This window comes from Gasterosteus aculeatus, chromosome 7 (genome assembly GCF_964276395.1).
Source record: "Gasterosteus aculeatus chromosome 7, fGasAcu3.hap1.1, whole genome shotgun sequence".
Taxonomy (NCBI): Eukaryota; Metazoa; Chordata; class Actinopteri; order Perciformes; family Gasterosteidae; genus Gasterosteus; species Gasterosteus aculeatus.
Genome location: NC_135694.1, coordinates 26,551,469 through 26,577,540, shown reverse-complemented (window position 1 = coordinate 26,577,540; position 26,072 = coordinate 26,551,469). Strand labels below are relative to the sequence as shown.

At 46.2% G+C, this 26,072-nt stretch overlaps 1 protein-coding gene and 1 long non-coding RNA gene across 2 annotated transcripts; one reads left to right on the top strand and one right to left on the bottom strand.

The window, feature by feature from the left end:
• Positions 1 to 1,438: 1,438 nt before the first annotated feature.
• On the bottom strand, positions 1,439 to 25,778 carry ltbp3 (latent transforming growth factor beta binding protein 3). Its single transcript, XM_040182281.2, has 29 exons — positions 24,947 to 25,778; positions 14,018 to 14,284; positions 13,711 to 13,874; positions 13,532 to 13,637; positions 12,198 to 12,284; positions 11,924 to 12,040; positions 11,658 to 11,813; positions 11,063 to 11,170; positions 10,943 to 10,956; positions 10,785 to 10,854; positions 10,474 to 10,551; positions 9,599 to 9,727; positions 8,609 to 8,740; positions 8,409 to 8,537; positions 8,147 to 8,266; positions 7,459 to 7,581; positions 7,214 to 7,336; positions 6,923 to 7,042; positions 6,457 to 6,585; positions 6,074 to 6,244; positions 5,760 to 5,840; positions 5,489 to 5,617; positions 5,266 to 5,403; positions 5,007 to 5,147; positions 4,101 to 4,229; positions 3,007 to 3,168; positions 2,797 to 2,886; positions 2,571 to 2,699; positions 1,439 to 2,485 (listed from the first exon to the last, which is right to left on the bottom strand). Exons 1-29 carry the CDS (start codon positions 25,185 to 25,187, stop codon positions 2,334 to 2,336), a joined length of 3,735 nt encoding a protein of 1,244 aa, XP_040038215.2. The 5' UTR covers positions 25,188 to 25,778; the 3' UTR covers positions 1,439 to 2,333.
• Positions 20,778 to 24,949, top strand: LOC144410363 (uncharacterized). The gene is made up of 2 exons (XR_013468387.1): positions 20,778 to 20,953; positions 23,863 to 24,949. It is a non-coding gene; the product is annotated as an uncharacterized LOC144410363 (long non-coding RNA).
• Positions 25,779 to 26,072: the final 294 nt, after the last annotated feature.

Here is a 26,072-nt window from a genome sequence, read left to right as displayed (position 1 = left end):
CTGCTCAAGTTTGATAACCGAATTGGCGAGTTTGAGTTGAGTTTTTTTTTATTATGCCAACACACGTGTTAACTGTTCGCAAATAATTGAAATGTAATCTAAATCGAATAACTTTGCCTCCCAAAAATATATATTCGAAAATTCACGCATTTCCAGCGGTTCGTTTTGAAGGTCGAAATATTCCACATGGGGTAATATTTCCTAAGCAAAACTCCCCACTGTACACGAAAGAATCAAAAACCGCGTGCAGTCACGTTTCCTTTTATTATACAGCGCCATCTGGTGGTTAACTGAGTGACACGCAGCCCGATTTGAGAGACTTTCCGTAAAATCAACAATGAATAATGAATCCCACTAAAAGTGTGATGAATGGCTCTGAAGAGACGTATGCTGGGTCTGGGCCACACAGAGCGATAAATGAAATAAGATGTTTTACTGGAGTAACTAGTTTGTCAAAAGAAACATTCTTTGAAGTGAAGAATACAAATTATCAGAGAATTGAAAAAGCCAAGTAAAAGGTTAAAACAAATATTGCGTAAAAATAAGTGACATGGTGACATGTCGAAAAACTGAAAATGAATAACTCGTAAGTCGAATATGTCTCAAGTCAAAGTAAAGGAAAAAGTCAGAACAAGTTGAAAATAATCGTACAGTATGTTGCACTGGGTAATACAATAGGTAGAGCATATTGCTTGAGAATATTGAGCAAAGTATGAGTATTGAGCAAAAAAGTTTGTAGTATAGTTGGTCGTTATAAAAAAAGAAAAATAAGTACGTTATATGCTGATATAGTCATATTTAAGTTGGCCATTGTTGTTTCAGGAGAGATCCGCTCTCTTTTTTTTAGGTTGCTAAACAGATATTTACACATCCACACATTCTTACATTAGAATCAGAATCAGCATTCCTTTTTTTTTTTGCCTCTTTCACAATTTACTTACACAGAAATAGAAATGACCAGTGAGGGAAACAAAGCATTAATGATACACTCTTCTGTAGTGCCTCAAGGAGGAAAGAAGCCGTGACAGGTTGTGTGTGAAGCGCCTGCAGACACGTTTCCTGAGTCTGGAGGCTCGTATTACGTCTTGGATGGAGGGCGCGCACGTGGGACATTTTTCCGCAGTGTCCTTCGTTGTTCAGTGGATCATAACCACGCCAACTCATGTAGGATGTAGGCGAAGGAGAAAAGCAAAAGTCCTACCAAGACAGCATGATATCAACTACTTAATGCAGTTAAGGATTGTTAAAAGGTCTCCTGTAGTAGAAAGAATACAGATGATGGAAGAACATGAAAAGCCCAACATGTGCTGGGTTTATTTGCTTTCTTGGCAAACGCTCAATCATCAGCAGTCCCGCGCACCACTTCCATGTACTATTTCTCCAAATGTGTCTTTGTGCTTTATTTTCATGTGTTCACAAAAAGAACTCGACACACAAGAAAAACACATTTTTTACCTTTGTTTAATTAAAATTCTTCTCCTCTCAACAGCGGCTTTGGTTTCATAATTTACTCTGATGCAGCAATCATGACAACATGTGTCGAATGTTTGTGGTTTTCCGTAAAAAGCTACATTTAGGAAATATTCCCACTAAATTCTTCGCTAAGTGCATTACCTTTTTTTTCCCGCTTAAAGTCACTTAGGTGCACATGTCAAATTACAAAAATTACAGAAAAACTTCAGGTTTCTCATATTTTACATCAACAAATAAAGAGGGGGAGGACAGGGGAGATTCTTACAGGAGTTGTTCATCCATCGGAAAAAAACTGTACAGTGACACAAAATCAACAGGACTTTTTGAAAATCGGATGAGTCCAATTTAGAATTGAGCACAAAAGAATGTGGACTTAAATGGGAATGTAAAGGGTAAAAGTTCTCATGGCATTCCTACAGAAGGTTCATCTTACATGAAGTAGACAAAAGAAATACTAGTAACATATTTACTGTATTGAAACAAGACTTTGCTTTCGATGGAAGGTTCTAATTGAAAAATAGGAGATCAAAACAGGAGGGAAAAAAAATCAATTTACAAAAAACAGTTTAAAAACCAATAATTACAAATATGTTTAACAAACAAACAAACATTCCTTGCCTGTGTTGATTATTTCCTTAAATGAAAAACGAAATAAAAGCGCAGCGGACATTGCAGATGTTTTGTACATTTAATACGAGCCACCGATGAGGTTTGGCTCCTGGCGCCATCGTTTCTGGGTTCACTGCCTACACGCGGTCCGACGTGCGCACGGTGACACAGACGCGGGCCGCTTGCGCGCACGTGCGCGTGTGTGTGTGTTGCATACCGTCGAGGGTGATAAACAGAGTGACACGAGGAGGTTACCGAGTTCTGCGTCGCACACACGTGTTCGGCCTGCGCGTCGCCACAAAGCCGTGTTTGCAGAAGCACTTGTATGAGCCGGAGGTGTTCACGCAGCGAGCGTTCTTGCACGGATTGACACGAGCTCCTGGTTCCGTGCACTCATCAATGTCTGCAAAAAAAAAAAGAAACACATCAGCAATGGGTGAAGGCTGTTAAAAAGAGTGCATAATCTCGTAGCAATAACGAGTGCAAACCTATGCAGCGGGTGCGCGAGTGGTCCAGCCTGAAGCCTGCATTACATTCGCACATGGTCCCCAGATAGGAGCGGACGCAGCGGCCATTTGCACAGCTGCACTCATCCGAATCCTCCTCTGAACTGTCACCTGTTGTAGACACAAACAGGTCGGGGCGGAGGGCGCCATACGTGAGTGCGTCTGACATTCGACTGCTCAACGACAAAGGAAAAGGGTGTGGTTTTACCTGGGTTGTAGTTGGCGAAAGCTGCCAGAAAATCCTGCTCCCCATCCGACTCGCTCTCCCAATGCATCTGACACAGACGGCTGAACATCTCTGAACACAACAAGAACAATTTCTTATACAGAAATGGATTTTTTTTTTTTAAGATGTAACCTTAAAATGAAGAGAGTAGAAGTCGGGAGTGAAAGCCATCGTGCTCTTTGTTTTGCTCACCTGAGTTTCTAGCTGGACAGGTGTTACACTCGGGCCCCCAGCCGCGGCCGTAGTGACAGCAGCACTCCGAGTAGGTCACCGTCATGCCGTTCCGGGGCTCGCTGCAGATCAAGCCCTCGTCAACCCGCAGGAAACACACATCCTTGTGGGCTGCAGTGCGATCTGGGATTTAAAAAGAATTTTAAACAATAAAAACTAGTACTCGGGTCCCCGTTATGGTAAATAGGTTAAGTACAGGAAACCACATTCAGCCACTCTGAGCTCTCAGGTTAATGTTTGGTTTTCCAAGTGAAAAAAAGTGTGCAAGTCAGTAGAATCTTCTCATGATGGATGTTTGTCTCAATGATTCTAAACATGTATTATGGGAACGCATTGAACACGTTTCATTGAAAAATAGGCAATTTGCACCAAATGTACGTACATGTATTCTCTACACGTGCTCAGCACGGTGGTCAAGGGCCTCTCCACGCATTCATGAGACAAAGTGCAGAAATCAGTTTGCTGCGTAATACATCAAGTATCTGTATGTTGTACATTCGCCACTTTCTCATATAGCGATGTTATGCAGCATATATCTTATGTTATGAACAGAGAAAATACGAGCCTAACTAAACCTTGAATAAATTGATATCTGGCCCTCGTTCATGAAAGCTAATACACTTTCATAGACTACATCATTGTAATCTGTGATGTTGAAGCGTTTGGTACTGTCAATCACATATTTCACATGTCAAATTATCAATAGTGAGCTCACACCCTTTTCCACTACATGAGCGGTTTCCCATGCTGAATCTAGCAGAATAACATTATTATCATCTATAACAGCAAAGACAAGAAGAAAATGGACATGCAAAAAAATATGAACTAAATAAACAAACCATCAAAATGCTTTGACATTGTGTGCATTAATGTGTACATTCGAGATGTTTGAAGGCCGGAAAAGTGGAATCTCTCCAAAGAATGGGAACCGGTCTATGAAGCTGTTAAAGAGGGGAAACACCAAGCGAGTTGGGAGGAATTTCAAAGAGCAGATGACGAGATAAGCCAAAACCCGTTTAGTCCCGCCGAGGTGAGCCGATGCGGATTCTACCCACCGTCATAGACGCACTGTTTCAGCGCCGCGCTGAAGGTGAGGGGAGGGTCGCAGAAGCAGTGAAAGGAGCCGGGCGTGTTCTCACACCTCCCGTTCTTACAGTACGAGGGGTCCTGGCACTCATTCACATCTGGAAAGGGCACCACAGACACTGGTTACACTATGAACATCTTCCCGTTGGACAGCTATCAGCCTGTAAATAAACGCGTGCTGCATGATGAAAATGAGGTACAATCGTCCTGCCATGAATACTCCCTTTCTGAAGTCAACAGCACATTTCTTACTTCTTCCAAAAGATCAAAAGGAACTACACAATCTCAACAAAAACATTTCAAGCTGTGCATTCATTGTATGGAGTATGGATAACAATTCACAGTGGGTGCGGTTATTGTGTCCAAACCCTGTATGTCCGCTTTGCTTTCGGTTTACCATTTTACCACAAATGTTGCATGTAATTCCTTACGACGAAACGAGCTTAACACTGCGTTTCGCCAATTCCACATCGACAAAAGGCTTCGGTTTAAAACATGAACGGGGCGCAGAGCCCACCCGTTTCTCCTAACAGCGAGGATGCAAACACATCTCGCATTCCAAGTGTGAACGGAACAAATGTTCAGCACATATGAAGACATCAAAAACCACTGGCAACGCGACAATAAGCACGGCCAGCTGAGACGGGTCGTTTGTGGCAATCCTAATTCCTCCGTGAGGTTATTTGAAGCATTTTGTGCGGTTCGGATGGTGCAGCTCAGGCTGGCTCTGCAATGCCTCTTAACGTCGTTGCCCTGCCTCTGCTGTGCTGCATGTAAAAACCTTCACGTTTGTCCCTCTGTGATGTCGGTGGTCCCCGCCCGGCCCACCCGCCCCGCCCCAAACCCTCCTCCACTTGCACACGGTCTGCACTCACCGGCCTGCTCCTCGGGAGTCACACAACTGTTGCGGTCGGTGGCCAGCGTCCAGGGCAGAGAGCAGATGCAGTAGTACGACCCGGGGGTGTCCACACAGTGGCCGTTCTTACAGTTGGCCGGGTCCTCGCATTCATTGTCATCTGGGGAACAGAGAGCTGCGCTCTAAGCCTGAGCTAAATTCTCCAGTGACCAGGTGAATTTCGGAACGCGCTGACGAGGTCATCGGTAGACTTTTTCTTTTCTTTTTTTTTTACCCACCTGCTACTGTTGGGATCACACACTTCTTCCTGTTGGAGTCCGGAGTCCACGGCGGGTTACAGTTGCAGTAGAAGGAGCCTTCGGTGTTGACGCAGCGGCCATTGGCGCAGAGAGACTCGTCGTGGCATTCGTTCACATCTGACGGACACCACGCAACGTGCATTTGTTATGAAGCATCTAGAAACGGGATCCAAGGGCATTCGGTGTGTTTCCACGAGCTCACCGATGCACTCGAAAAGATTGCCGTCGTAGTAGAAGCCCTGCTGGCAGTAGCACTCGTAGCCCGGCTGCGTGTTCTCACAGCGACCCTTCTTGCAGATTTCATCAGCAAACAAAGAACACTCGTCGATATCTGCAGACAAGGAAGGAAAAGTCTTCTCACGCACATAACTTTGACCAACAGCTTATTTGGACGAGTACAAAACTATAAAACTCTGGGGTTTATACTTATTTTAACACAGAATTTCCGGGTAAATGCAGGAATATCCTGGTACCATGGTAGACTGGCAGGCTGTACAGGAGTCCTTCGTCATAGTAGAGGCCTTGCCCGTTTGGACACAGGAAGTGGAACTCGGCTGGGTGGAGAGAACCAGGCGGGGTTTAATGGAGAGCCAGATGCACAGCAGATACAGAACAAGACGGATTCATGCAGAATTATCTCAATCACTTTTCAACATTAAACTAACCACAATCATTATTGCCTGGTAGATCCACTATGATTAGTTCTCAACACAGTTTAGCATAACAGAGAGTTGCTTGGTTACGCAAATGAATCACTATACCTTTGCCCACTGTAATGTAAGTGTACCTGACTGGGAGACAGGACAGGGATAGATCTCACAGTGATCTCCCCATCCCACTCCAATGGAGCAGCAGCACTCCTGCTTGGTGACGTTGGAGGCCAGCACGCTGTCGCAGAACACGGTGTCGTCCAGGTTCATGTAGCATTCCTTCTTCTCGTCCATCTGCACTCGAACTGCTGCAGGAGCGAACGTGGTGCACGTCAGGAAACTGGTGTGCATCCAGTGCCGGGACTGAAGCTCGACTGGGCCGGCCGAGCTGACCACTGTTTTCATTCGTTTAAACTTTTGCTTTCAGGTGATCAGAATGGTCGGTTATAATGATGATGGTTTACGCTCGGGGGATAAATGTGGGCATACACTAAAGCAGAAGGAATCAGAGCCGGCTTACCCTCACAGCTGTGTTTGTCCTCCGAGAGGACATAACCGTGATTGCAGGAACACACATACGAGCCCGGTCTGTTCTTACAAGAGCCGAAGGGCTGGCAGAGATTTCTGTCTGCGTCACATTCGTCAATGTCTGAAAGGAAAAATCCCACATTCCATCCGAATGGCAAACAATTTGATCATGCGCCATTTTTTCCCATTTGTTAATGTATATTTTTTCAGACATTTAAAAAAAAAAATAAAGTGTCCAGAACACGTTGATTAATTAATGAATTAAGGGACACAAAAAGGGGATGGTCCATAAGTTACAGATAAGGGTAGCAAGATACTTTGAATAACTGAAAGAGTTACGCTGCAAATTAGCTGACCGTCTCCTGCATACAGGTCCGTTAATAGTCGGGAGCAACATGGCAGACGGCGGTCGGTTTTCTTCTCAGAAGCTCTGATCATAAAGACTTAAAGGGACTGACCTACGCATCTCCTGCCTCCAACCAGCGTGTAGCCCGTCTGGCAGTCACAGCGGTATGAGCCCATGCTGTTGATGCAGCGGCCCCTCTGACAGTTGGAGGGCCTCTCGCACTCGTTGATATCTAGAGGTAAGGAAACAAAACGACACTCTTGGAATGCGAAGCGTGCGGTTAACGGAACAGGTCGTCCTCAGCGAAACTATACGCGGAGTATAGAGTCCAGTGGCGACTCGTTATCGGGGAAACAAGTGATACATTGCGAATTGCCGGTGGAGTCTGTTGGATAAGTCGTGCCTTCACAGTGGCTGCCTTCCTGCGTGCGCTGGTACCCCGGGTAGCACTGGCACTGGAAGGCGCCTTCTGTGTTGATGCAGTGGCCATAAGCGCACAGCCTGACGTCCTCACACTCGTCGACGTCTGTGCGGGAGAAGGAAACGCGTGCCAAACACAGCTTAGTGGTTAGCAATGTATTATTACACCATTCGGGAATCAGACGGCTCACTGGCACGTAAAAAAAAGGTCGGGCAGGAATTACTCACCGCTGCAACTTTTGCTGTCCGAAGACGGGAGGAAGCCCTCGTTGCACTCGCAGCGGTAACTACCAGGGAGGTTGTTACAGACCCCGTTAGGACAGACGTCCGGCTTCTGACATTCATCGATGTCTGGAGACATAAAAAGAAGGTCAATAAAATACAATGTAGTAATGTTTTTTTACTTTTTCTGAAATGAACCGCATATTAATGGCATGTTCTGAATGGTTTAACAAGGAATTAATATACAGTATTTGACAACATTGAAGTTATTTATTATATCTTCCATGATTTGGCCGATAGTGGTACTATTATATATTCCACATTGCAATACTCGTTATTTATGTCTGGTTTCTAAATGGAAACTGGTCTAAGTGGACTTGTTAAAATGCGATGTGTAATCCTTGTGTCATGACATCACACTTTAAGGCGGAGGGTTTTCAAAGAAGTTCCCCTCCGATAAACCACACTATTGGCTCAAGTCAGGCCCAACACTGATAAGCCGACTGAATCATCCTGCCTCCTACGAATGAGCTCATTTGGCTTCTTTGGGTGTCAGCAGCTGGGCGGAACTGGTCATTTGTCACTGTGATGCCGTTTTCACACGGATCAGTATTTTGCAGGAGGAGGGACAAACACCCTTCATTGGACAGTGTCTAAATAGTGACACGCTGCAGTACACCCGGGTTTCACTGACCGTAGCAGGTGTTGCTGCGGGCCTCGTGACCAGGCAAGCAAGGAACACACTCGTACGAGCCCGGCGTGTTCTCACATTGCTCATTGGGACACGTCTCGGGATTCAAACACTCATTTATGTCTGGAATAATTAAGAAGAGAAGTCACACAATGTCACCAACAGACTCGGCGCACAGACACAAAGATGTCAGAGTGACGCACACGTAATAAGTGTTTTGTGAGCGCTGGTCTCCATTCTGTCACCATAAACACTGTCTTCGTACCTTCGCAGGCCAGGTGACGGTGTGACTTGCTCCTAAAGCCGCTGTGACATTCACATTTATAAGAGCCAGGCAGGTTCACGCACTGTCCTCCGGCACCGCAGATATCGGGCTTCGAGCACTCATCCACGTCTGCAAAAACAGGAAGAATTCAGCCAGTGCAGGATCTCAATGTAGCAAGCTATCCTTTTAACCTCACTTACCTAGGCACTTGACTCTGTCATACTGCACAGTGTGTTTATAGCCCGGACGACAGATGCATTTGTAACCTCCTTCTATGTTGACGCACTGGCCTCTGCCGTGGCCGCACGGATCAGAGTCACATTCATTATTATCTGAACAGGAGAGAAGAACAGCGATCAAAACTGTGTTGAGTATCACAGACTGCTGTGATTAGGGAACGTGTTTTGCACCAGCTGTCATAGCAGCATAGTCTCTTCCGTAAGTGTCAACATAAATGTAAAAGCACATTACTACTTATTCAATTTAGTGTGCTCACTCTTGATTCAAGATGGAGGTTTGTAATTATTTTGAATAAAACTCCATCCAGGCGTTCTTCACATGTGTGGAGATGGCTATTGCTGAGGTGGAACCATAATAATTATTCATTATGTCTTTGGCTCAATATTGTAGGGATTTTTAGATACATGGATATTATTTTAACAATTACAATAAAAGTTGTCTAGGAAGCTAAATTCACCGTTTCAGCTAAATATATCTGAGCATGTCTTTTTAAGGCCTTTTTTTCTACTTTCATATTTAACTTAATAAAAACAAAAACTAAACTAAAATCTGTGTCTTTTCACAATCAATTCCATAAAATCCAAAGCAAGTCGTAGTCCGTAGTACAGGCCTTGCTCAGGACAGAACATTTCCCATGATGCAACACAATATCACATTTCATTAGCCCCCACCCTGACGAGTACATGTCCACATCTTTCAAGGTCCACACCTCCAGTTTGTGTGACAGGTTTTACTTCCAATTGATATTTTCTAAGCCTAGGTTGAAAGATTTCCTCAGAACCACAAGTAACGATTAATTAACTGTTCTCTGACCTCCACAGTACAGATACAGAAGGTATGATGAGCACCGGGTCTCAGTATGCGATGGGGAATATTCCCCGTGCATAAGCAGCTTCAGGAGAAACGTCTTGTTGCGTCCTCGAGCCAGTGTCTCCACCGCTCGCTCTTACCCTCGCAGATGTTCCTCTGCGGGTTGAGGTGGTAGCCAGGGTGACAGTGACAGATGTAGCCGCTCAGGCTGTTCACACACTCTCCGTGACCGCAAATGTTCCTGCTCAGCCTGCATTCATCTGCCTTTGCTTCAAGAAGGAAACAAAAGCGTCACATATATGTAAGCAGCCTCGATATTGTTCACTGTTGATGGTATTACAGGATATTGACAAAGACATTTTTCCTAAACAATTATTAGTAATATGGATCTAATGATAATGTGGGAAAGGACAAACAATATAACTGCTTGAAAAGCCTAGTATGTGCAGAAAATCATATAACTTGCTGTAATGCAGACTTTAAAGCTAGAGTAACGAAATACACAATCTAAGAAAATATTTACATTTGTATAATAATAATGACGTCATTTTGATATATTGCACCACACAAGATGTAGTTATGTCGGTGCCTGCTTCCAAGAAACACAGTGTGAACATTCATGCTTCACCGTTGGATGCAAACAACATGCAAAGGGTTCAAAAGTGTCAGTTTAACATTAAAAAAGCATGCATCTGACAAGATCTTAGACGCTGTGTGTGTATATATATATATATATATATATATATATACACACCTATATATGTAAATGCATATCAACAAGGATTGCCTCAGGATGTAAATAACTTTTACATGCCGTTATAAATACATGTTATTACATTGAGAAAGTCAACATGTCATCTGTGAGTGACCACAATATCTCCTCCTACTGGGGAATGTGGAGAGCTGGGTTCTCCGGTGTTGAGGTGCATGAGACGTGAACCCGCTCATAAAAGAAAAGTAACCCTCTTTAAGGTTGAAGAAGAATAGATGTTTGAGTCGGTTTGCAGGAACTCACGCAAGACTTTAGTCTGTGTTTCGAGGGGGTCATTGCCTGGGGTCAATCTGATGATTGTTGGAGGGGTGGGTTTAACGACTGTGGATCCAACAGAAGAGAGATGAAGCGGACAGAACGTTTTGAGGAAATATGACATGTTGAACTTTAGTCCTGATGTTTAGCTCTTCACCACAAACGGGAAACATTTCTCTACAAGTAGCCGTTTCTGCAGAAACCTCCCTCTCGTCGAGAATACATTCGCTCCTGCTATTTCAACATGTTGCTTGTTATAGAGTTACTGAGTCGGATCCTGGCGTTGGAGTTGAGTTTACCTGGCACACGAGGACTGCTGGTGCTGGTGGGAGGCCGTGGCACGGCAGTCGGCGGCGCGTGGGGCCTCTCCTGGGGGAAAAGATTTCACACATCTGATTTCACATCTACAAAAAATGTAATTAATTGATCAATAAAAACAGAAACAACGTTTTCTTACTGGCCACTTTGGGTCTGAAAGGAAAAGAGATGGCAAGGTTTTACAACTGGGAACGCACAAGTAGAAAAAATACACTTATTTAAGAACTCCTGAGTGGTGCGACTCTGTTCCAGGACTCACCCTCTTCGTCAGGCTTGCGGGGAAAGATGATGGGAGGGAAGGCCAGGGTCTCTCTTGTTTCATGGAGGAAGTATCCTTTCCCAGCAGGACAGATCTTACTGAAAGCCGCTGAGCACCGAATGGAGAGAGGAGACCATTTTATTGTTACTTCACTTTTTTTAGCGTCTCATTTTTCACTCACTTCATCATATTGTCCCACGGGACATTTTTGTGATTAGCATATGTCTTGAGGTACGGGGTCGCAGTGACCATAACGCCTCTGGCCATATCTATCATACGCCAGGTAGGCAGGAAAATGTATGATGCCCAATTACTTCCACTGTTTTATTCTAATTTATGACAGTGTAGACAAACTGAATCTTGAGTGATAGAGACGTTTGTTATTCAGTGAAAATACAGAAAGCACAAGTAGTATAATAAGTTAATCTATCTGGGGAAAGTCACTAAATAAACGTATTGTTTATTTACATCCAGATGCACTGACAGACAACATGCCGCACATCATGAACACCCTGAGTTTGAAGAATATTTAATCTATTGATAACAACGAGGGCCTTCTCTGGGCCTGTAAGGGCTCCTCGCTGCCTCCACTCACCTGTGCCCACCTGAGGACATCGTTCACAGTTGCGGCCCCAGGCTTTGCCCACCGTGCAGCAGCACATGTCCTGGGTGAGGTATCTGGGCAGCGCATGCTCGCAGCCCCTGGACTCAGACGCCATCAGGAAGCAATGAGCGTGCTCAGCCGGAGACTCTGCAAAGAGTCATACAAAAGAAGAAAAGCATGCAAAAACAACGTGATGGGGAGCGGTTACTCGTCAAAAGAAGAGAAGGGAGGAAAACCAGCGGAGGCCTGTAACTCACCGACACACCGGTTCCTTTCCAGAACCATTCCCGCCTTGCAGGAGCATTTGAAGCTGCCCAGAGTGTTCAGACAGTCGCCGTTCTGACAGACGCCCTGCATGGAGCACTCGTTGATATCTTTAAGGTTCGAAAAGAAATGGCGTGTAAAATTGAAAAAAAGGTATCGTACTGTAAAAGATGATATCTGCTCAGTAGGTGATACATGGGAACTGTAGCTATAAAAAGTACAAGAGGAATGGAACAACTCCCAAACGGAGCTCTCTGCTTGTGGTACCTTGGCAGTGAGTGCTGTTGTATCTTTTGTAGCCTTGTGGACAGGTGGAGCCGTAGTCTTCCACGATGGTGTGCTTGACCGACGCATCTGAGGCAGCAGAAGACACAGCGAGGCACAGAGGGAACGGGGAGAAAAGTCTAAATCAAATAGTGGTTCTGGAATGAGAAGTCGCAGCTGCAGCTGGATGATACTGTACAAACCCGAAAATGAAACTGTAAAAGCTCGACCCAGTAACTGCACTTCAAAAATAGTTCTGGCTCTACCTGGTACTAAAAATAAGGGTGAAGGTTATTTTTTCAACGTGTGTATTTATATATAGGAGTCAAAAAAAACTCCTACATTATACCGAGCTTCATTAAACGCAGTCCGATTAAACGGGCAGTTGGTATTTTTGGCCATGAGGCTCAGTGTTTCCCCCCTGACATTATAACATTCATTTGCTGGAGAGTTAGGTGAGAGCATTGACATAGAAATGTGGTATCAATGTTCTCTCCTAACTCTGCGCCCAGAAGAAGCGCATTTCCCAACTACTCATTTAACATTTGGGCCCAGTTTTACCGAGGTTGTAATTTCTTCTCTCTTTCCCTTTCTTCGACACTTTTTTATGACGTCTTTGATGAGTTGCAGTTTATTGTCATGAAGTAGAAAAGTCTTTCATGAGGTATATAAAACTAGCAACTGGCGCTTCATAAAAAAATAAAATAAATAAAACACATTTTAAAAACGAGGAGATTATAAATGGTTCTGAACGTAACAAAGCAGACAGAACTCCGGGCACCGATCCAGCGGTCGACAGACTAACCAGACGCGCCGTATCGGGTTTTGTCAAAGGCAGCATTGTCTGACGCAGAACTGAGACACGGAATAATAGCAGAGTGGAAAAACATCAGTAGCCAAGATTTTGTTGAAATTCAATCTCCAGCAATGTGATGACAGTCCTGCACTGGGCAGGCCCATAGGAACACGCTTAAGTAGAGGGTGATTTTCCACATTCTCTTTTTCTGCCTCACTGTCTGTGCGTAATTCCCGTAATTTCCTCCGTTTTCTCCTTCTCAGGCGTTCACACACACTGCCTACCTCACCTCACCACTAACAAACACCCAAACACATCTTTTTATAGAGGTATGAGGTATATTTTTATACGGGGCCATCATTTCATGAAAAGTGAGGGATATGCTTCAGATATTTTGGCTCAAAAAAACATTTATTCCCTGGGACACACACAAGATGTAGATTGAATAAAATTGAGAAAACGACTAGAGGATGGCACATACAATGCTGGAAATGAGAGCAGCCCGAAAATGACGCAAGATGAGAAACACGCTTCAACTCACTTGGTAGTTTGGGGCACTGATAACACTTGTTTTGTCCCCATGAATTCCCCACACTGCCGCAGCAATCCTCCTGATTGGTCAGAACGGGAAGCGGCGTGCTGTTGCACTGAAGCGAGAGGTGCCAGAGAAACGTTATCAGTGCAAATGGCGGAGCAGCAGCTTTCAGGGTCTAAACTCACGGCTTGTTTGGGCGTGGTCTCCTGGAAGCAGCGCCCCTTGGGTTTGAGCCTGGAGGGTAGCAGGCGTGGCCCCATCTTGTATGGAGGCTTCACATCTGACTGGTCCATGGGTTGAATGACTACAGAGGTGTCCGGCGTGTGGTGAACACGTACGTTAAACTGTACTGAAGATAGACAGCAGAGGAAAAAAAAAACATCAGAGGAGACAAAAAACATCACAAATGCCTTTTTTTTTTTTAACCGCGTCAATCAAAAACGAAGGATGGATGCAACGGTTCTGGCGTCCATTGTAGGGAGTTACGAATACCTTCAGACGAGTGAGACATGGGTAGAGTGAGAATAGAGTGCGTTTGCGTCAGCTGAGTGCGCCCGATGCTCAACTGCTCCCCGAGTTTCTGGCCTTCCGGCTTCAAAGACAGCGGGTAGACGGGCTGCTTGTTGCCTCGCGCCGCCTGAGCTTGCTGCGTCTGGTGGAGCGGAAACTGGCAGAGGCGACCGGTGAAGCCCGGCGGGCACAGGCAGTGCTTCCTCGAGCTGCATACTCCTCCGTTCATGCACGTCAGGGGACACACAACTGCAAGGAGGGGGGGGACACACAGGGGGAGGGAAGGGAAGTTTAAATTGCCAGACAGGTCATCCCGTGATGAGTCACGGGATCAACGTAAGTAATAAAACAAAAAGGAGCCAAAAAGCAGCCTCATCAGACTGGGATTGCTCATTTTTGGATGCATTCACTTCCGGTTACAGACTGAAGCCGGTGATTTAGTGCTGAATCACACAAATAGACTGCAGCTGACGGACAGAGGAGCTTGTGGCGTGATCGGGGGGCCACGTGAAATGTACACCCAGAGCTGCACCACTGTAAACGGACTAACGGGCCCCTCCAGCCAGTCAGCGGCGGCGGGGGCGTCTGAGCAGGAAAGCAGGTAAAGTCATTGATCCGCTCAACAGCCTCAATCGGACATATGGGAAAGCTCTTGAAATCTATGGGAAAGCTCCTGGCCGGAGAGAGATTAACGGCCCGTGCAGCGTTCATTGCCGTTTTATTAGGCCTCCCTTCGTGTTCTCGTTGAGTCCAGTTGTTTTTTAAATTCAGAGCAATCTTAGGAAAGAGAGAAAGAGCAGGACTGTGGGGGAAACTGCAAGGAAATGATAACTCCAGAGAGAGATGTGAGAGAATGCTTCAGCAATGCTATTAGTAGTCCTACTATGACCACTGATGACGTAATGGCAGGGAAAGTGTAGTCAGGAAGGTCAGGTCGTCTCAGCAGTCCTCACGCATGCTCGGGCTGACTCTTAATATCACTATTAAAAATGCCTGACTTTGAATGCATGTTTAAGTACATAGGAGTGTATTTTTCTACAAAAAGCAAAAGACATCAAAGCAGACCAGAATTATAACCTTAAAACCGTCATTTTATCTTCAATAAATTGCAGATTGATTTTGAAACAGAGAGCTGAAACGTACATTCTTAGCTGCACCACTGCAAAAGTCACGTCATCAGTTAATCCGCGTCAATTTAGATAATAAATCAATGTAGATAACGAATCAAACAGTTGGAAGGCATGAGGAGACTTGTTGTCATGAAGAAATAGTCCTGCAAATAACCACTAAGTAGTTTCATCACAAATACCAAAGCTCTACTCTGACAAGAATCAAGTATTATTTTCCTTTCCATTTTAATTTAGCAACTAAAGACACAAATATCTTATGAACAGGTGTGAAATTAGCAAAGAATGTATAGCTTACTCCTTTTGTTTTTCCTCAATATAATGAATCACAGACTGACCTGGTCACATGACATATAATGACTGGATGAAAACTATTGACCTGAGGGGAGGAAAAAAGAAGATGGACAACGAGATGAGTCGAGAGGAAAGGAGACGAGATTGGGCATGAAGCGAGGAGACGAGAGGAGAAAAGAGGAGAGGTGACTAGATGAGACGAGAGGCCTCTTTCTGCTGCCGAGCCAAACGTGCACACATGGAAGTAATTATATGTGAACTGCCAGGGAGTCTGGGCTGTGGCATAATTGGGGGGACAAGATCACTTTCAACACAGCGGGGACATCCTCACATAGTGTAAGTCTGGCAGAAAAATGAAGGGGACCTCAATGAAACACCCCGACGAGGGTGGCAACAATTGAAATCTGAAGCAAGATGGGATACTTCAGAAGCAGCGTTCCACTACCTGACACCATGTGATAGACGCATTACACCGCTGTGACTGAGAGCAGGCAGCAACATGCAGAAGAGAACTGGAAGGCCTGAGGCATGGCAGAAAAACTCCAGCGCTCTGGTTTCTTCTCAGTTCTGGATGTAGAACGAGAGGATACTGGGAAAGATGCAGGGGTTGAAAATTAGGATCTGAATATTTTAAAAAATGGAGTCATAAGAAATTCTTAATTCTTCAAAATATGTTGCAAATTGTCGTGAAATTCTTGCTATAGTCATATGAGGGTGCACGGTGGTGATAAAAAAGCATAGTGGTGTAGTGGTTAGCACTGTGGCCTCTCATGCCGACGGTTCACGTTCGATTCCACCAAATGGAAGGCAGGACTCAAACGCAGACTTCAAAAACAAAAAGACTTTAAGAGTCAAAAATCCAAAAATCAAAGGCCAAGGGGGCAAAACAGAGGCGGGGATCAGGAACTCACAGGGTAATGTGTGTCAAACATGTCAAAAAACATCTAAGGTTCCGTGTTCGAAAACAAACATTTGAAGGAATTCATAAAATATTTTTCAAAAAAGTTGTGAAATTTGACTATGGTCATATGAGGGGGCACGATGGTGTGAAAAACGTACATTTGGAGAAAAAAAAACCTGAATATTTTCTCAAACTGAGTCATAAGAAACTCCTGGTTATACCAGCAGAGCAAATAAAGATCACCTGCCTTTCAATCAAACCAAAGTTCTCCACGTAAAACAATTTGATTTGATCATTCTGATCATTGGATTCTGTCTTGTGTCTGTTTGTCATCAGCGCTGCAGGAGGACCGTATCGTTTGTATAACGACACACGGTGGCTCTTCTCCTTCACCTCTGCTTACTTCATTTAAACTCCAGCTACGGAGGCGATGCACAGCTAACGTCCCCTGCAGACCCGACACGTGAACGGGCGTGCTCGCCTGCGCGCGTGGGACTTAATAAGCAGAGGCAGCCGTGTCTCCCGGAGAGCGGCTGCGGTCTCGGGGGGGTGGCTGCACCACATTGCACGCTGAAAACAGCACAACGCTACGAAAGCTGAGATCACAGTAAGGATTTTAATTTCCAACGGACTTTCCCTTTTAAATCGGCGCCTCGAAGTTCATTAGCAGGATTTATGATCCAGAAATCGCTCATCGGCTCTCTGCGTCGGTTAGCTGAGCGTCCCAGACGCTGTGAGCCGCGCCTTTGTCATCACGGCTCCAGCACATTCCTCAGACAAGAGGTGGTGTGCTATTAAAAAAAGAAAAAAAAATCAAATGCACATGAGCTTTATTTGTTCTGAATGCTTGTGAGGCAAGAACAGGCTGAATAATGGGGAGTTACGCCATCTTGAACCTTATTTTCCTCTGGTCGAAGAAAATGTAGGAAGTTAGGAGAAGTCCAGGAACCCGTTCAAAGATGACTCACCTCGTATGGAATTTAGATCAGCACAAAGTAGTTATCCAATAACTGAGGATAAAGCATTTAAATGAAGACACGCTGTACAGCCATTGAACGCATTTCACCATACGCGGAGAGAACATTCGATGTTGACTCTGCTCTTTACGGCTCTCCGACATATTGAAATATCGAACGTTGGCCTGTAGGACGCTCATGAAGCGTATCGTTTTCCTTTGCGGCACTCAAACCGCAACTCTAGTGAAAAACAAGACAGAAGAAAGAGGGGAGTCTCGTTGGAGTGTTTCGTGCGACGTACCGGCGAGGGGTCCTCCTCCGTCGCGTCATGACTCACTCCGTGAGGAGAAAGGCAGAGCTGCTCACAGCACGACATCGCCGAGCGGAGACATCTTTGTCATTTACTGCGTTCCAGATATCTGGGAAAGCGATAAACATTCCTATTCCTAGACCCTACTTTTCCTTTAAAGAAAAACATACCATGCATTCCTCAACCGCTAAGTAAGCGAGCCTAGTAGACCAAGAAGCCATATCCCACCATGTATGTCCACGAAGACATATAAAGACAGACCGGGACACCACCATCATTTTAACCAAATAACGGGTAATAACTGGTAGAAGGGAGATTATACGGCACAGGTAGGTACTGTGTTTGTGAGTGAGAGGAAAGGTTGCCCTCTGGGTGCCCTGTGACCACCCACCCACTCACTCCTGTCTGTCTTTCTGTCTGTCTGGAGATGACGCATCTTCAGCCCACCTCCCTCCACGGCGTCCTTCCAGCCGCAGCCGCACCCTCCCAGCACAAAAACAACAAATTACAGCCCCGCAAACCACAGCCCCAAAGCTCCCCGGCTCACTGCAGTGAAAGCTACTGCAGACATCATCCCTCACAGATGTTCCAGAGGCCTGATCGGTCCGTTTCTTTGAACAGGCTCCTATTCTGGTGGAACGAAAATAGCCGTCGGCGAGAATCCGACACCGACGCTCTCTGAGTCACTTTCACGAAGATCCAAAAATTAGATTCAGAGGCTTTTATGTCAAAATGCGCTGATGCCCGGTTTTCACAGCTGGAGTTTTTCTTAGTGCTGTAATGTCTACGAAACACATCAAACTACATCTCATGTTGCAGTTCAAACTAAAAGTAAAATGCAGAAATAAATCAGTTTTTTTGTGTAATACTCCAAAACCAATTGAAATAATCAAAAATGGATCATCTTTTGATACTTTGCATTGAAAAGTTTCTCTTTGTATTGTTTGCCGGAAGCGGCTTCCTATGGTGTGACATCACGGCCTGTGAGAGCAGTGAGGCTTCAACCACTCTGTCAATTTCAAGCCTGGAAAAATGCAACAACGAGCAGCCGAACAGCCGCATACCAAAGACCAACGGGGACCGAAACAACAAATGTACCACAACACCCGAACACCAGAAGGGAGGAAAAACAGACAACGACCTGCTGAAGGGAAACCGTTAAGAAAGAGAGGAAAGACAGCCGGGAACGACGACAACGCTCTGTGAAGTGGACGAAAAATAGATTCGGCAATATGAGCGAGCCTTTTACGTCACGCACTTTTGATGAAATGTCATTGTCAAAAGCATTTCCAGGAGTTGTCCTTGAAATAGTATATTGCTACCACCCAAAGGCCTCTTTAATGATCTGAGAGGGCCGTGACTCAACACAAAAAGGGGGTAAACACGATGGCCACTGTTTAAAAAAAAAAAACGGCTATCATCAAATGACGTGCTTCCCTCTACCTACTAAAAAAGCAGGAAACCACATCCCCAAATACGCCCACCATCGGCTGGCACTGGGAGACCACATAGCACACGGGGCGGGACGGAGCGACGAGCGGCGGGGGTCAGACTCCTGCAGCCGAGCTGAGGCGTTGGGAGTAAATGACATAATCACAGCCTTCAGAAACAAACTTAAAACCTGCGTAAGCATTCCTCCTCCCCCCCCCGCCTGCACAGCTCACTGCCCTGCGACAACTGCCAGGAAATCGGAGCGGCCTGCGTCCAAACAATGGAGCCGCCCCTTCCCGGTGTGGACCCATTGCACTCCCCCCCACCCGAAAAAAGGGTGCCTGAAACTACGGCTTTTTGGGCTTTTCTGGAAACGGAAGCAGCCGTCATCCGGGAGAGAGAGAGAGAGAAGGTCTGCAATTATCAGAATGTCAATCAAAGTCTGCCCTCGCACAATGTGACTTTCACACGTCAACGAAATACGCGGCGCTGTTTCCGTGGCTCTTGGGTGGGCACGAATCCAGCGCTCTCCCCTCCGGCGGAGATGTTTGTGCACGGAGAAACAGAGAGTCAGACGGGTTGGTGGCATGAATAGGGGTGATGTCATATAATGGCAGCCTGGGCTCCAGAGGCCGGAGGGGCAGGCGGGCAGACGAGTGCTGACGGCGCTCTGCGGAGATTATGTCAGGTGCCTGCCCTGCGGGACACCCGGCATTCGGCAACTGGGGCGCGCGGCAGGTAATGCCCGTGGGCGGCAGCGCCGGCAGAGGCCGCGTTGTTCCGTTTGCCCTGGCTGATTGCTTCAGCTGCAGGGTCCTGCGTGATGTGGGTGAAGTCCCCAGCGCTCGCATTCCTCCGGGCGGCTTTAAATAACCGCTCCGTTTCCCCCCCCTCGCTGAGCAAATGGGAGGAGAGTGTTAAAGATGGCAAAGAAGGCTGTTTGTTTGAGCTGGGTTTGGTACACTGCTCTTGGGCACCAAATACACTCAGGCACACACAAACACACACACACACACACACACACACACGGGCAAATAAGCACAGTGTTCCCTTATGAGGATACAAAAAACAAAAACATCCAATTGCCGCTTTGTTTTCAGAAGTTCACTTTCTGCGATGCTCCTTTTGTTTTTTTCAACCAAACCAGCGGAATTGGCTTTTTCTTCTACTTTTTTTAAGGAGGTGATGGTACACGGGAGTCAGATTTCACAGGAAACTCCAGCTCAGATCACGTTCATTTTCTCTCTGAATAAGGGTTGTGGTGAGAATGCAGATTTAAGCCTTTTACAGACAGTTTTAATCAGGTTTTTAAGATTTCACACGCAGACTCTCGCGTGAAAAGCAACTGGTTTATTCTCACGAAAATGACCAGAAGGATAAACTATTCTGACCTACTAACAAATATAGCATATTACATTTTCATATTCACATAAGCTTTTTATAGAATTTACAGTCGGTCTGCATAGTGATAGTGTCCCGCTTGGGAAACAGCGGTTAATGAGAACTGCAGAGCCTAAATAACCTCTTGTGTTAATCCCCCAACATTCATAAATAGACAGGGAGAGAGGTGACAGAATTGACATTCATAAATGTTACACGCCTTTATAAAGAAGTAACGATCAGCTTACAAATATCCCCCACTAATGGCGCATAGTCAAAAGGAAGCGGCGTTCATTCGTATCTCATGAACGTGCACGATCCTCCCACCCAAATATTTGTGTTTGAGAGGCGGCGAGCGCGAGAGCCCCGTGGCCAGCTTCGCCTCTGCTTTCGGTCCAAGCTGTGGCAAAAAGACGGAGCGCTGCAGGTTTTTTCGGTTGCTCGTGTCCGACCGCCTTCTCCGGATGTCTGCCACGAGAGCAAGGGGAGCGAGTGGGGAGGAGCAGAGGGCTTTGAAAGGTAAAATAAACTCACATCCTAAGCATAAGCAGAAAGCAGAATCGCCTGCGCCTTCTGTATTTGTCCCGAGTCGTCTTTATTTTCGGGCTCCCATGGACCTTTGACCCACTCCGAGAGAAAACCCAAACAAAGCACAGCGCTACTACTGTCACTTCAGTCTAAATTAAGAAGCACGTGGGAAATACGGAAATAGCCGTATCCACTTCTCATGATGCCCATTTTGGGGGTCGGGGGGAGGGGGGGTACGGCGAGTCCCCTTCCCGTGCGTTGGGGAGGCCGTGCGCTTTGAGCGGTTCCAGGAAGTAAAAGAGAATGAAAAGTAGCCTGGAAGTCTGGAAGAGGAGATGCTGCCGAGATGCAGCAGGGAGACGGGACTCCCCCGTCCCCCCAGACAGCCGCTGTCAGTGGGGCAGATGGATGGGAAGCCTCTGTGCAAACAACGGGAAAGGGAAATTTGGACTAAAAGCACACAACCGAGGCATGTGGTCAAATACGGTTGGGGTTTTTTTGTGACCTGTTTCCTTTCACAAGTAGAGGGACGTGTGAGATGGATGCACATGCATACAAAATAACACCTCCTAGGTCTCCACGGTCTCCTAGGTGGGGGGAGAAAAGCACCCTGTGACCTTCTCTACTGCTCCTCTCTCCTCGCGATCTACAAAAAGCTTTCACGTGCTGAGAATAAAAGATAAGTTGGGCCGGAGGGCAGTTTGTTATCCGAACACATGGACATAGTTGCAAAGACAGCTTGTGATAAATAGGTTGTCTCCATGGAGACGCCAAAAAGGGACGGGATTCGTTTTTATGATCGACGATGCGCTCGTTATTCATCACTCGCTCTTTTCCACGGACACAAACAATAACAATGACTGAAGACGACTTCCATACGGGAGACGCGACGAGGAATCCAAGAATGAGGCCGATCGTGACCGCCAACCTTTCTCTGCCTGCCAACGTGCCTGGGAGGCTTTCAACTTTCCATGCTTTCATCCGTTTTAGGACGTGTAGAGTGAAATATGGATGCATTAACGTGAATTCCCTAAAAACGTACGAGCAGAGCATTTCTGGCCTACTTCACCTTCGCCGCAGTAGATTAAATGCATTGACTAAGTGTTGACTTGTTCATGTGAATAAGTAGAATATTGTGTATCTGAGAGAAACATGTGGGAAATGGACGGGACACTGTAGAGTACACTATATTAAATAGACTGGATCATCCCTGACTGTACCTAACGTGCCTGGAGTCATTCAGATGATCACAGCACGTGTTGATGGCCTCTTAACGCACCACCTTGGCTGCCTCCCACAGCTGTGAAGCAGTTGTTTTCAGCAGTAATGTTATCAAAATTCACCCTGAGGGGGGCGAGAGAGTGTCAGTAGAATATGTTTCATGGCCACTAGTGCAAAGGTTAAGGAAATATTTTACTCAAAAGCACAGCGGTAAACCTTACGGGGGAGCTGGAGTTGGTCTGGATCAAAGAGCTGGACCGACCTGCAGAAAGATATTTACCATCTGTAGAGATTCGTGGCTCACGATTTCAAACATTCAATGTGGGATTCGCCTGCTTCTCACGGTTTCACATCCCTGTGAATAGAATGCTTTGGGTTTTGGGGGGCAGCTGATCAGAAAAAAAGTCCTTGGAAGCGGTAACGTTGACATTTAAATTGCATGTGTTTGGAGCAGATGTTTGTAATTCCACACAGATGGGCCCCGGTTTCTTCCTCACAAGGCTCAGGGTCACTCGATCTCCTTTAGTAAACTTTCAATGTGATGGCCGTACAAATGGGTCATTTATTGGCCCGAATCCCAGATCTTCACGGAAACCAAACCGTTCCTTCAACCACAGCCTGATTGTCCACCGGATCCCGGCCCGATTCAGACAATCACATAACCGGCTATGAAAAGCACACCGACTGTACTCCTGCAATTCAACTCACTGATTCATTTTTTAGGAAAGTTTCCTCCGATTGGGCCTCGCGGTGCTGACGTCACAACAGCTCCGATAAGGAAAAGTCTTCATATATTTTTGCTGCTTCAGCAGTGGCCGTTTTGACACGGGAGAGAGACATTTCCACTTGTCCACACCACATTCCAGCCCTCGCACTGAACAACACACGTCTCCTCTCCGGGCTGAAGCCGCTATCCGCTGCTGCAAAAATAAACCAAAAAACAAACAAACACGCACAGATCTTTTTTGGGGATACTTTGCCTGTGAAACCCAGGAGGTGCAGAGCCTCACTATCCACACAGAATGAGAAGCATCATCAGGTATCCAGGGAATCCAAAACGTCTCTCTCTCTCTCTTGAAATATTTGACACAGAGGCTGCAAAACGTGACGCACCACAAAAGAAATCAAGGTGGAGCACAGGGCGGTGGGTGGTGGTGGCAAACAGTGTCCGACTGTTGTCGAGACACGACAAGGAGGATTCCTTTGGCCTCCATTAAATCCAACCCGCTTACTTCCGCGTGGGCTCTCTGAGGCAAACAGCTGGAAAGGCCACATCCGTACGACCGACTGCAACCTCTCTGACCTGCACATCTGTGTATGGTAGATTCTCCTTTAAAAGCCAAACACGCGTGAGCCTCCAAAGCAGGTGGCTAACACCGGCCATATCTAGAATTTGGAAGACAATAAAGTTTGTTTCATATAATTATGTTTAGTTCAAAAACAAAAGAAAGGCGGTTCCGGTGCCGATGTGATGAAGCGGTTTCACCACGTCATGTAGGCTCTGAGGTGCAGCTGTTATCTAGAATTAGTTCAATTAAGTCTTGGGTTACAGCTATAGACAATTTATGGTGAAATTGAAGTGAATAATAATTGAAACCTTTTTACAAGAGAGATCAGACTTTCCATCTATACCACAGGTGTGTCACGGAGAAAGTTAACGCTCCTCCTTTTGACTACAGAGCCGAACAACCGAGCCGAACAACCGTCGTCGGGATCTCATCAAGCACCTTAACTTCCACACCAAGCGAGGGACGCGAAAAGCAGTTCCGGGCTGGACACCGACGCAGACTACGAGGCTCCGCATCCCATCCCAGATGACCCGATGGAGCGCAGAAAGGCTCCACTCGTGGCAACCAGACACTGGAGTACAGATGTTAGGAGGACATTTACATGCTCTGTAATGAGCCGTGCCTCGATAATTAAAGCGTACAAGGGGAACATTTTCCAAGGGATGCAGCGGGGGGCAAACCCAGCTCACATAAGCCCTTTATTTGTAGTTTATACTCCTCTTAATCTTATCTCAACATGAGGTCGTGGTGGATGTGAGCAGCTGGTGTCAAATAGAGGGAGGGAGAAGATGGAACCTTTTCAAGGGAATAGAGGATATTAGAGTGAATTAGTTATGTGTGTCGTGTGCTGTACTCAATGACGACTCATGACTCCGTATGTGTGCTCCATTTGATTATAATACTTACCCTACTACCCTCTATGGTAAGGTCATTAAAAAGTTCATTAAGAACATAAAAATACAGATGTAAGTACCATTAAGATGTTATTCTAAGCAGCACCGACTTTATCAGCAGTTAAATACTGAAAGAGGTCCATCTGTATTAGGAGTATTCTTTGATGTCGGCCTGTCTAACAGTGCTGTATTTATTTACTGAAGTCAGAAAATCATCACAAGACTTTTCACTGTAATGGAGCATGAGTTGACACGTTTATTTAATCAAGCGGTCGATTTTTATGCTTTTTTTCCACCACTGCCTTGTACTAACATTTGGCCCATTTGACACTGGGCCCACTTTGAGCATTTGTACGGAGTTCGCTGTGAGAAAGTAATTGGCCCTTTTAGTGTGAAATAGACCGATTGAGGGCACGATGCCTCAAACGCTGCTAGAGTTCTACTGATAATCTTACAGTGTAACAATATGACATTTACAGATTCGTTTTGTAAAGTCCCCCCCCCCCCCCCCAACCATAAACCCAGCAGGTCAGGCGGCCTTCTAATATCCCCTCATAAATAAACAGCATTGTTCCACTCACCGACCCGGAAGCCCTGTCCGATGAGCGTGTCGGCCGCCTGGCCGTTCTCCGCGATCAGCGTGGTGTTGTTGCCCTGCTCGCAGGTATCCCGGCAGCGTCCCTTCAGGCAGATGCGCTTGCAGATGAGCGGCGCGATCACCACCTTGAAGCGCTCGCGCGCGGCGGGGGCGCGCTCCGTGCACCGCACCAGCCCGAATACGCTCAGCCAGAAGACGAGCAGATGGGAGATCAGAACGGGCATCGTGGCATCCTTCGCTGCCCTCCTCAGGGACCCGGGGCCGGTTCAGAGGAAAGCTCCAGCTTTTTTTTATTTTTATTTATTTTTAAAGCGCGTTTTCTTTTTTGGTAAAAGCTGAGCAAATGTTTTTTTGACGTCTCGTAAACGGCAGAGTAAGAAAAAGAAGGGGGGGAAAAAAAGAAATAAAGTGCGTCCTTCCTCCCGTTTTGTCCTTAAGGAAAAAGAAGCGTTACTTCCCGACACGAGTGATCCGTCTGGAAAAGCGACACGTTTAACATCCTTCGGTAAAGGACTTGTTGCTTCCCAGAAAGAGAGAGAGGGAGAAATGAAGGGGGAAAGCTCGCCGTCGCTCCGTCTGGGGGGGTCGCGCTTCCTTCTTCTCGCCTGTTGCTCGCGCAGCGTCGCGAGCGAGAGTGCGTGCGTGCGTGCGTGCGCGGGAGTCTGGAAAGGAGGGAGGAGAGGAGGAGAACCAACCCTCTCCGGAGAAAAAAAGCTGGCCCGGGGCCAGCCGGGCGGCGCAGGAGCGAAGCGGAGAGTGGTTTCCTTGTTGGTTATTGCTCGGCCTCCTCTCCCCCCTCCTCTCTTCCCCCCCCCCACTCTGCAAATCAAAGCTGCACAGCTGTGCGCGTCACTCGGAGACTCAAACTACCTTTTTCTGCATCATATTGCTGTTTTTATATCATCATCTTCCCCTTTTCCTTTCCTTCAGCGTCGTTGTTGATACCCAGCATCCAGTATCGGTGTCATTTGAAGTCCTGAAAGTTGGAGAAATAGTCTCCAAGACGAGTGGACACTTTCTGCTCTGAGCCATCGGGGTCACGCTGAGGTCAGTTTTACTCCCCCTGTAAAGAAGCAACCAGGTGGACATGTGCTTTTTCATTATTCCTT